Source organism: Aedes albopictus, chromosome 1, assembly GCF_035046485.1.
Source record: "Aedes albopictus strain Foshan chromosome 1, AalbF5, whole genome shotgun sequence".
In the NCBI taxonomy this organism is placed as follows: domain Eukaryota; kingdom Metazoa; phylum Arthropoda; class Insecta; order Diptera; family Culicidae; genus Aedes; species Aedes albopictus.
The window spans coordinates 236,414,085-236,426,733 of record NC_085136.1 but is presented as its reverse complement, the minus strand read 5'-3'; the positions used below and the strand labels follow the sequence as shown (position 1 = coordinate 236,426,733).

General features: G+C 41.2%; 1 protein-coding gene across 2 annotated transcripts in view; it reads right to left on the bottom strand.

The window, feature by feature from the left end:
• The window catches only part of LOC115267045 (uncharacterized), a 31,594-nt gene extending 23,885 nt beyond the window's left edge, over positions 1–7,709 (bottom strand). Inside the window, exons 1-3 of one of the 2 annotated variants that reach the window (XM_029873838.2) lie at positions 7,416–7,709; positions 1,965–3,712; positions 1,683–1,898 (exon numbers count right to left, since the gene is read on the bottom strand). In XM_029873838.2, coding sequence (XP_029729698.2) covers positions 1,683–1,898; positions 1,965–3,584 — 1,836 coding nt within the window. In that variant the 5' untranslated portion in view covers positions 3,585–3,712; positions 7,416–7,709. The remainder of the gene's footprint in view (positions 1–1,682; positions 1,899–1,964; positions 3,713–7,415) is intronic. The other variant, XM_019700605.3, reaches the window with a different exon arrangement.
• Positions 7,710–12,649: the final 4,940 nt, after the last annotated feature.

Sequence of the window (12,649 nt, the reverse complement as noted above, 5' to 3'; positions counted from 1 at the left end):
GGCGATGTGGAGGTAAAAACTGTAACGCACAAGGATGCACGAAGTGTTAAATTGGTTCCAGGAAATCCGCGAACCCATGTCTCAGTGCAAGTAATGCAGTTGGTCTTCTTCTGTATTTGCAATGTGCATCCGCGGTGGTCGATCGAACAGATCACGCACTGTATGACGCTCGTACTAACAAGGCGAAGACCGGTGGTAATAGTGGGTGACTTCAATGCCTGGGCTGTGGAATGAGGAAGCCGTTTTACGAACCAACGGGGTCAGATATTGCTAGAGACACTGGCCATGCTGGATGCCGATCTGGCTAATGTCAGTAGCTTGGTCAGTATCAAGAGAACCTTTTTGTTATCCTAGCCTAACAAGAAGTTGGAACTGTAGGGTTGACGAAGCCTACACTCACAACGATCACCTTGGCGTTCACCTGGCGTCCAGGCCAAGGCCAAGCCCTCGTAAGTGGAAGACATCATACTTCAACGACGAGGTATTTAGGGAGGCACTCCGCCGTGAGCGAAACCTAGTCGGTTTAAGCGGAGACGAGCTGGTAGTGGTACTACCGCGTTCGTGCGATGCGACTATGCCTAGGCAAGCCCACCCACTGGACTCAAGCGATTGCGGACCTGCGCCGCGCCTGCTTACGGGCCATGCGGCGGATGCATCGAGCACTAACTGAGGAAGAGCGAAACGAACGACGGGTGATGTTCGCCGCTAACATAGTCGCACTGAAGTCTGAGATAAATGGTAAGCAGAAAATCCTGCTTTGTGGGGATTATCAAGGAGCTTTTTCCGCGTCATGATGTTAGTCCTTGGCTTCTTTTCGAAGGACCCCACATTTTCGGGGCCCCCACATTTTTTTTCTAATTGCTAACATTAGCTTTACTTTGCATAATGCTCAAGTACTGTTCGAAAATAAAGAAAAAACATTTTTGGTCATCACTTCGAGGGGCCTCCACATCCGCTCGGGCCACGGGCCCTCACAAGCCTTAATTCGGACCTGGGCACAATTCGTAATCGCATGCTTGCCACATACGGGGAGGACAAGACTCCGAACAATCTTGTCTAGCGGATGTGCAAAGACGAGTTTGGCTGGAATGCCGTTTCATCGGCTATCACCCACATCGGCTAGAGCTACAGAGGAGGTGGTGCGTGGATTCGAAGAATGGCTTGTTCAGACGCTATACAAGAGGTGGTCCAAGGGTTCACAGTCGGCTACGTAGGTCATACCGGTGCGTTGCTCTGTGGTCAAAATCGATCCTAATAGCGATTAGGTGGCCGCGGGGAAAACATCTTGGCTGCTTCAAATAGTACCAACACCTACAAGAATCTCTGGAGAAATTCATGGAAGATTCCTTCGTGAAATCTCTGGAGAATTCACAGGTGGAATTTTTGGAGGTTTTCCAAGAAGAAACCTAGCGGAATTTCCAGGGAGCCCTAGCAGAAATTCCTGAAAAATCTAGAAAAAATGCTGGAGCAATCACAGGAAGAATCCCTCTAAAAAAATCAACAATGCATAGAGGAGTCCTTAAAAACTCTCAGCAGAAAATCTTGGTTGAATCCTAGCAGACGAATCTCGAGAGGAATGCTTGGAGGCATTTTTAGAAAGACGAAGTGAATTTTGAATTTTGTCGTTTAGCCGATAACACAGTGCCACGTATTTCAAATGATAATGTTAACATTCCACTTACCGTTTTCTGTAGCAGCTTTATCACCGAACGCTTGCAGAACTTGATCCGGTCGAGAAGATCGGAAGATTTTGCAACCATGTAGACCGCGGACAGAATGACGCCGACGATCTTCTCCGAGCCGGAGTACGACTCGAACAGGAATATCAACCACGGCTGGATAGGAGCGGCGGCTCTGTACAGTTGAGAGAGTGACTCCGTCATTAGATAGATTTTGCCCTGCAAGCAAGTGGGAAGAGGGTTATTTCTGGTTTGTTTTGACTTAAATAAAACACGGGATCTTACTCGACTTTTGTACTCGATTACGCTCGGTGGCATCAAAGTGATGACGATCTTGACGATGATGGTGAGAAGCTTGAGCACCAGATCTGACATGCACACGGAGAATAGAAGGGTTTTTAGCGTCTGCGGTTCGGACAAGTCCGGCATGAACAGGATGCTGAGGAAGATGTTCTTCCGTTCGAGGACAAATCCAACGACGGCCAGGGCGATCCCGATAAAGATAAGCTCACGCAGCAGTACCATTATTCGCTTCTGGCCTTGCTTGGAGATCTCCTGGCGGACGACCCAGTTAGCGTGCGAAAAGGTCATCAGGAGGGCTAGGAAGTGGATGATTCCGTCAAGGTGGTCGTAGCAGAGCTTGGTAACCAGAATGAACAGCAGAGGAATGTACCGGGCGAAGGTGTCCATCATGGCGCGAGCTTCCGGTATTTGGTTGAGGGCTTCGTGGACAGTGGCCTCATCGTTTGGCTGGTTGGAGCTGACACTATTGCTGCGAGTGCCATTGTTAGGGTTCGGATTGGTTGGAGAGCTGGGCCGTTGAGGGGGTTCGTTGGTGGAACCTCCAGTGCCAGGTGCCCCCAAGGAAGCTGACTGGTTCTGCTGGGCTGATTGGGCTTGCTGGAGAAGTGCCGGCTGAGGATGTGAAAGGTGCTGGTGGTGATGGATGGTGGACAACGGTTGATGGTTGTGGAAATGATGATGATGGTGGTGGTAGTTGAAGTTCGGCATGATAGAAGCACGACTTGCCATGGCGTCCTCATCTGTGGTGTTAGTAGGCATCCAGGAATTTGGCCGGATACCACTGGTGATCGATGAAGACGTAGAGATAGGGTAGATTTCATTGTTGGACGAACGGAGCGATGGTCCGGTAGCATTGTCAAGATCAATCACTACGTCTGTCGGGTTCCCGGTGGTAGCATGGCCAATCGGTGGAGTGCTGCTTCCTGGCATGTGGGACGCGGAGCGGCCGGATTGGAGGAACAAAGTTCGTCTTTCCGACGAGAATAGACTGTTAGGGTTTCGTGCTTGCTGTACGAAGGCAAAAATGTCATTCAACAGGTTATTGCTTAGGTTTCCTGAGACACGTGCCGTATCGTTGCCGACTGCTCGGCGATCGCCGGCACTTCCGGTAGATAGAATTCTGGCAAAGGGCACCCGGCCGTTGAACGAACCACGGAATCCAGAGCCTCCTGCGCCGGTGTTAGTACTGTTCGACATGCTTCCCTCGGTGGAACTGATCGAGGTTTGCCGCTCAACGATGATCGAGGGCTGGTGAACCGTTGCCGTTACCGTCGATTCAACCGGAATGGACGACGCAGTCGTTGAGGAACTGTTCGCCGTTAGAAGTGAACCTTCTATGGTGACGGTGACCGCTGGAATGTTGCTGGTTGTGCTGCTGGAATCTTCTTCTGTTGCTAACGGCGGACGGCCGTGATCGTCAAGCGTCAAAATGGTGGAGGTGGTTTCAATGATGGCGGGCGAATCAGTTGACGTTGGTGAAGATGCTTTTGGTGGTGGTGGTGCTGTAGGCGATTCTACTGCTACTGCTGCTGGTGATTGCGATGGCGACTCAGTGCTCGAGCTCGAATGCTGCTGTTGCGGCTCGGATTTGGTATCGGACATCTTACGCGCTGCTGTTTCGAGAGGTGTATTGTTTTGGTTTATACGGCTCTGTTGTCAAGCATTGTGTTGCTGGGCTGCAGATGCGGCATTGAAAGTCACGTGCGCTATATCGTTCTCATGCCAGAGATCTGAAAGTGAATGAAAAGTTTAAAGATCATTTATAGCATAAATATTGTGAAGCATTGAAGCATTGCTGGACGAAGGGATTGGCATATGCATTCAACAAAGAAGTATCTCTCTTAAGAAGGGCTTGGCACATGCATTAAATGATGAATTTAAATTTCGTTTGATTTCCATGATCCTTCCACCAGAGGGGCTTGTGTTCGATCGCTGTGGCAAATGCAAACGTCTAATCGCAATTCATCATGACCGACAGTCTTTCGCGCGGTTCTACCAATCGGTGGCAGTGTGTTCATTGAAAAAGTCACAGGCCGAAAGTTTTAATGAATTTCACAGCGCAACATTTTTTTGTCTCAAGAGCAAACCTATGTGTCTCCGAAGGATATTGGGCAGCTGAATCCGAATTCGGGCTCAGATTTGCTCAAACACGTCAACACGGAACTACAAATGAACCCAAATTTAAGTTGTTTTGACGCAATCCCGGTCTTCCGTGGAATAACTCAAATTTGCGTCAAACAGCGATAGTGGCGAGTGAGTAGTTCTCGTTTGAGAGCGGCAAAAAAATTAACTCAGTGGTAAGTTATTTTCACCCAACGGAGGCCTCAATTGACGCAAATTTGAGTTAACTCAAGAAAACCCAAATTTGGCTTCTTCCACGGAAGAGCAGCGGATGCGTCGGTGCTTCTCTCTTTGTTTTCGAAAACATTGCGGTGCGGCGAGGGAGAAAACAACCCAACTTTGAGTTAAAACTTTAAGCAGTTTAGTCAAATTTGAGTTTTTAAAACTTATTCTTTGGGTTATAATATTTTTCCGTGAAGATTTTGAGCTATACCTCAATTTATAGGGCAAAATTTGCGATTTTGGGCATTTTTGACAGCAAGCCCTTAAGCATGGATTTTTTTTTAAGCAATCAAAAGGTTAATTGGTCAATCAACATCTATTTTAACGACTCATGCAAAATATTTCGTTTAACCTAATCAAATTTGATACATTTAAGCATTTTATGTTAGTATGAAAACTTGCATGCAACTTTTGAAGGGTGACTTGTATGGAAAATATCGTACCTAACATAAATCGCTTAAAACTATCATATTCGATTAGGTAAAACGAAATATTTTGCATGAGTCGTTAATTTAGATGTTAATTGACTAATTAACCTTTTGATTTATTTAAAAAAAAATTTCCATGCATAATAACTTGCAGTCAAAAAAGCCAAAAATCACATATTTTGCCCTATAAATTGAGGTATAGCTCAAAATTGTGACGTGTTGGAGCAAATCTGAGCCCGGATTCGGATTCAGCGGCCCAAAATCTGTCAGAGACACATAAGTTTGCTCTTGAGACAGACCAAAAGTAAATTTTTGTTACGCTGTGTTTCCTTTAAGAGCTACGTCTGTTTGTGATTGTTTTATACGTAATCCGATGACCAAAAATGCGCCAGCAATCGCTAGTGATAAACACTGTTATAGGTTTTCCATAACTATCTGATCTATCACATTTATTGTAGCACAGACAAACCGACGTAATACTCTCGAAAGGGTTTAACACATGCATTTAGTAATGAATTTAAAATTCGTTTGATTTCCGCGATCCTTTCACCAGATACTCTAGTGTTTGATCGTTTTGACGTTTACTATTGCCGTTGCTGAATGATGCAAATAACACATACAGGTGACATGTGTAGGTGTAAGCATGTTAGCCAAACGTCAAATCGCAATCCATCGTGACCAAGAGTGTATCGCGCGGTTCAACCATCGGACAAAACTTCAAATGGATTTCCTCTAAGAGTTACGTCTGTTTTTCTGTGATCGTAGTAACCACCATTTGAAATAACGTACCACGTACCTTGCGTGTTGAGGTCACGGTGAAGGTTGGTGTTTTGCTAAGAGATGAGATGTAATTTGTATTTTCTTTTATGACACAGATAAAACGATGCGATATCGCAAGCTTTATTTTTGCTGTGCAACCTGATAAATGCAACTTATTTATGTTTCAGTTAACGAATGTTGTCCGATAACTGCACCAGCTGACGTACGTCAAAAGTTGTCAGATTCTGCAGAATGCCAGAATGCCGTCAAAAAAGCATTCGAATAATATTTATTGCATCGCTATCTAAGTTTAATTTTGACTGACGGTGGTTGTTGTTTACTGTAAAGCCTAGTACGCACCTGGTAAGAAAAGCACTCAAGAAAAAATCCCTCTAATTACCAAAGGAATTTTGACAACTGATTAGTATGGGAGTAAATGTCAGTTTTCCTTGGGGAATAATTGAACGGAACATTTTTCCGCAAGGAAAAGTGACAGCTCCATTCGATTTGCCCGGCAGGCGTTACGAGCGTTACACAGTTGTCATTTCTTTTCAGCTACGGACCGCTCAAGAAATTTTGACAACGAAAAAACAGGAAAAATGATGGCTTCAATAAGATTCACCTTTTGCTGCATATGCAGACTTAAATATCTGCTGAAACCGTAATTTCCCATATAATAGGTAGCAAGGTTGTCGTTGTTGTTCAGGCCAATAACCAAACGAACAACAAGAAGTTATCTTTCTTTTCTTGGTATAATGCTCCAACTAAGATCTAGCTTGCTTCTCTGCATAGTGTTCAGTACGCTCTTCCATAAGATAGTTATCTGAAAGATTGATTTGCCTTTGTAGTACATGTTTCATTCGTATCTTGATTTGCTGTTTGATTCACTATACAAAAACAGCAATAAAGCATTAGCGCATATCTGATGCTGAAAAAAGAGCTCATCGATTATAATTCCTACCAAATAGGGAATCACGCCACTTGGGCGGTGACTTCTATTTTCGTCTGTTTTCCACTATAACTCAGTCAAATTTGAACCAATTGACACAATTTTTGGAATGCGGTGAGATAGGTATAATATCTACCCGTGTACAACATTTGAAGTCAACTGGTTCAAAATTGACTGAGTTATAGTGGAAAACAGACGAATATAGAAGCCAACGCCCAAGTGGTGCGATACCCTATCCATACGAAACAAAACATTGCATCGGATTAAAATTCAATTTTTGTTTTATCTCATCCCCATTTGGAATTTACGTAAAACAAGTAAACACCGCACACTGAACCAAATCGGTACGCACTTTTTCGTATCGAAGGTGAAAGTTATAATGGTTTGATACGAATCCGCTACTGAACCAATTTCCAAAGCAAGCAGCCGACAACAACCAAGTGGAAACTCAGCGATTCAGGTCGATAAGAGATAATCTACGTAAGTAGGCATTATTTTCAATTCCTTTTGTACGGACTGGATTGTATGACATCATCGTTCGTCGGTCACCATTCGATGCAGCTGTGTTTGATATTGCTGCTTGTGTTCGATGAGCGAACAAACGAGATCCCACCTGTCAAAACACAATCGCGTCGTCGTGACAGTTCGGCCATTATGGAAGATGAAATTTCCGTCAATAATCACGAAATATCGTCAATAGGCAAAATCTGGACCAAAATAGGATCAGGATGATTGACATTTTCTACCTCTCCGAATGTCGCAGTTTGTTTCAAAGGGTTCCTCACTTGGGCGGTCGAAGGTCATATTCCCGCACGTAGGAATGTGTTATGTCTGCAGATAATAAATATTCCCCGTTTCGGTCTTTAAGTCCTAGCCAAACGAGAAAAAATGTACACCACACAAGCCCCGTCATCATTCACCCATCAATACACATAATACTCCATTGGAACGCACCCAGTTTTTTTCTTCCTTCTAGTCACTTCCACGGATCTCCTCAGGTTCGAACTAGACCAGCACCTAATCTTCTTTATCAATCGCGAAGCACTAATCTAACGCAAAAGCAAACTGGCAAGGTCGCCGAAAAACCGAAAACTCACTAGGAAACGGCACTAAAATCGCATCTGAAAAGTTCAGGTTATTCGTGTAAAATTTGTCACCATAATCCAACTTCGTCTTCCTGTTACACACTCCTCTCTGGGCACGACTCGACTCGACTCTCTCCGATGGACGACTCGACTGACTGACTGGTGGACTGACTAATCGCAGCTGCGAGATGCGATAAAGCTCACACACTCTCATCATTCATCTTTGTCGAGTGTATTGAGGGAGCACTTGCTCACGTAGCCATCAGTTTCTTGTTTGTGGATGTAAAGCATTGTCCAGTTAGAATCCGGACGCAGATAATCACTTATATCTCAGAGGTGGAATAACAAACAGAAAAGGTGAAGCCCTCAAAACAAAGATAATTTACTGTAGTTTCATGGAAAAATATCATTAAAATTATTTAATTAAATTTTTAATACATTTTCTCATTTTTTCTGTGATTACTTCCTTAAAAATCTGCACAATGGTAGTAAATTTTAACATCAATCCCTTCGGCGGATTTGTTTAACAATCAGGTCATCTTTGTAGTGTCCTGAGACCCTCTACCAATCTGATTAGGATTCCAAAGAAACTTTGCCAAATATTTCTCTTCTTGCGAAATTAAAAGCTATTCAGTGAATTCCAAAGAATTGGAATTTGAGTGTTTTTTCGTTAATAAACACTACTCAACATTGATGACACCACTGCACATCTCAGGCTGTCGTGATAGCTCACCAAATTAGCTCAAACCTCTGCAGATCCCTTGTGTGCATTTTTGAAAAGCAGCACGCGATTCTTGAGGTTATCATCTTTGTACACATTTGGTGTCAAAATCGTGATGTGAGAAAACGATGTCCAGAGCTCAAACTTCCTGGCAAATCTTGGAATTCCAAGCAGATTTATCCATGAACATAAACTTCAATCTTCCTTGGGCACTTCCTCATGGCATGGTTAACAACATCTGTGCACATCACACATAATGGTTGTGGAGACATTAACATTTTTCGCGACTGTCGTACCTGACCACGCTTAATTTTCAGCGTGTTTGTGCAAGATTTTTTTCCTTCACTTGTCTTCAATCTGAAATAACTTTTCACTCGTAGCAAGAAAATCGATGAAATTTTCACCATCAATAGAGGACTTGTTTATGATCAGACTGCTGTAAAAAGAATATGATTATGATCATTGAGAGCGTCACAATAAATTATCCTTTGCGTCCGGATTCTAACTGGACAATGCTTTACCTCCTGTTGGCACAGGCTTCCTAGTGTTGGTTAGTTTAAACGTGTAAACAGATGTTGGAAAAACAATGTGGGTTGAAAGGTGGATCGACCTGAGCAAATGCAAACATTTGGAGAGATGCTATAAAACTTGTTTGATTGTGAATTCAATTTGACAGTTGATATTTCTTTCAGTGTAGGTTATTATCATTATTATTTATCTTTACTATCGAGATTTTCAGCCCTGGTTCATCTCGTTCAGTGTTGGTACAATGTTTATTCATCGTCAAGAATTCAAGTGCATGAACAAGATAGTTTGAAACATACAGGGGGTGGCCAAAATGTTTGGGATAGGCAACTTTTTTTTCTCCCACAAAAAAGTTCAACATGCTGTAACTTTTCATAGAGTGCATCAAAAATTCTCAAATTTTGACTGTTTGTCAACCTACTATATGTGCATCGTTGGTACAAATTTGATCTCGATTGGTTAATATTTTACAATGTTAGAACCATTCTAGTAAATCACTATTTCTTAGACAAGTTTTTGAACTGCCATGTCTCATAAACCAGAGAACCGAATTGAATGAAATTTTTAATGTTTATCAACAATATATTGATACTTGATACGTTATAAAATGTTATATTTTCTCGCGACGAAAAAAGATATACCGGTTCGACTTTTTTATATGAAGGAAAATAAGTGAAATTTACAATACCACACAAAAATTACTAATTGTGTTTTTCCTCTTATCCAAATAGGCTTTATTATATATCATATTAGAGATAGCTCGAGAACAGAAGTAGAAAATCTTTGGATATCAATACTTAAATTTAATGACATTGATGTATAAAATTTACAATTTTTTCGAGAAAGACCCAAAAAGTACCCATGTTTAATAACTTGTGAATCATAATTATTTTGTAATACACGTAGGTATTATCATTATTATTTATCTTTACTATCGAGATTTTCAGCCCTCGGCTGGTTCATTTCGTTCAGTGTAGGTACAATGTTTATTCATAGTCAAGAATTCAAGAGCATGAACAAGATAGTTTGAAACATACAAGGGGTGGCCAAAATACTTGGGATAGGCAACTTTTTTTCACTCACAAAAAAGTTAAACATGCTGTAACTTTTCATAGAGTGCATCAAAAATTCTCAAATTTTGACTGTTTGTCAACCTATTATATGTGCATCATTGGTACAAATTTGAGCTCGATTGGTTAATCTTTCACAAAGTTAGAACCATTCTAGTAAAACACTAGTTTTTAGACGGCAAATTTTTGATGGCAGTCTCGGAAACCAGAGATCTGAATTGAATAAAATTTTTAACGTTTATCAAAAATATATTGATACTTACGGCGTTGTAAAATGTTATATTTTCTCAAGACGAATAACGTTGACCGGTTTGATATTTTTACTCATATAGAGAAAAAATAAGTGGAATTTACAATACCACACAAAAATTACTAATTGTGTTTTAGCTTTAATTCAAATAGGCTCTATTATATATCATATCGTCCCCTTAATGCTAGAACTAGGTAACTGGTTTTGCGAAATCGCGAGCAATTTGTTTACATCTGAACGTTCACTACAATAAACAAAAGTTTGACGATTGAAACTACAAAAACACATAATGATTCTTCATTCAAGACCAACAAAGTGTTTGTTTTATAGCAGGATTAGTTTAACCAGCCATTTTCACCCGTACTTTCCAAAACGAGTTACCTATTTCTAGCATTAAGGTGAAACATCAAGAAATCCCATTGCGGTTTTGCATAAAAAATTTAGAGGCACAAATCTGACGAACGAAGCTTCGAACCAAGCCACACTTGTTTATCGCGGCTTTGCTCACTTGCAAAAAGAAGCAGCTTTTCCAAATCGAGAGCATTTGTTTACGAATTTTCAAGATTGGTGCTTTTGAAAACGTGAGTAGGGGACCAAGTCGGCCATTGTGGCAGCCATGTTTGTATTCTCTGTAGTTTCTCCTTAAGGGGCGATATTAGAGATATCTCGAGAACAGAAATAGAAAATCTTTGGATATCAAAACATAAATTTAATGACATTGACGTAAAAAAATTACATTTTTTCGAGAAAGATCCAAAAAGTGTTAATCCATGGTAACTGTTTTCGTCGTTCAAAAAGAACCTACTTTAATAACTTGTGAATCATAATTATTTTGTAATAAACGTTCAAAATTTCATTAAATTCGGTTCACTGATTTCCGAGATATGACAGCTTAAAATTTAGTTGTCTGACTATGTACTGCGTTCGTTTTATTTGTTATATATTCTTTTTTTATGAATTTCTTGAGAAATATGGTTGTCCTTTGAAAATTTCTCGGATCATTATTATTTGATAAAATAAGTTGGAATATTCATAGAGACAATTAGAAAGCAATACCACGATTAATTCGACAATGATTTTTCTTAAGGGCCTAACTGACTTGATCGATTTCCCTTCGTCGACTCTCTTTTTCACTAATGACTTGGCGAAAACAAATAAAATCATTATTCTTTTTGTTTCTAGAGCAAGATGTAGTCGTCGTCTTCGCATTTCAGCCAAAAAATCTTTGAAAAACTTAATACACTTTCCGTAATAACACAAAGAGAGGATCTATGAATAGAAATCGAAAATGTCAGTTAGGCCCTAATGAAGAATCAGTGTCGAATTATTTAATCTGAGGAATTTGTATACGAATGGACGCCCAAGAGCTTTCTGTACTGGTGAGAAGGTCCTCCCACTTTTTTCTCTCCGAGATTTTAGCGCCTACAAGTATGCTTCATTCGTCGCAGAAACACACGCTTTGCGCTTGCATCACAGTTGCATGTAACAAAAGAAAGCCAATATGAGTCAACAGACCCATCAAGGCAAGAGGTCTTCCAAGTTGATTCTACATACGCTTTACACCCTACTGTCTACCTACTGAGTAAGATGCTGTTTTTTTAAACATTCGTCAATTTCAACGATAAATCTCATTTGAAAGGCATTCAAAGTGTTAACAGAATCCAAACAATATTTGCCCTATATGGGAACCCGGCCCGAAATGCACTGATGGGCTACAATGATCCATCTCATAAAAATCATTCCTGAATGTGGTTTGATGATTACTATGTAATAGCTCTATATAGGTGAATGATGTCAAGATATGTTTGTTTTTTTTATCTGTATTCACGAGATTTTTAGCCCTAGGCTAGTTCATCTCGCGACCCACGCTTTACTTCCCTTCCGAAGGAAGAACTCTTTTTTTTTCGAGTTTGTCGGGAGTGGGATTCGATCCCAGGTCCTCGGCGTGATAGTCAAGTGTTCTAGCCATCACACCAGGTCCGCTCCAAGATATGTTTGTATAAAACATCCTTCTAGAAACCGCGCAGGCAAACCCACGGAAAATTTTTTGATTTCCCTAAGAAAATTTGCAACTTCCGATTTTTCAGGGTTGCAATTAAGGTTTTCTGGTGATTTTATTACCATCCATGTGCTCTCCCAAGGAGATGGAGAAACACATGGAGACGCATGGTTGTTGATGCCTACGCTATCCATGTTAGGGTCATTCAAATTTGTGGACCATCATTCGTCTGTAAAAGTGTGACACTCCATGCACAGACAAACAGACGTAACACTTTGAACGATTTTCATGGAAATCCATCGCCCATTTCACACTACTATCACCTGGTGGAAAAGTTGCACGAATCACTGTGTTGTGCAATATCGTCAACAGAAGGCGCTAGTGTGAAACGTCAAACGCATAGAAAAACGATGCGCGCGCCTCTGGTTGTGAAAGCCACAACTATGAAAGTTTAAAATGATCGTTGAAAGCGTGGTCGATAGAAATTTCGCAAGTGTTACGTCTGTTTGTCTGTGCTCCATGTATGGAGTACCGAAAA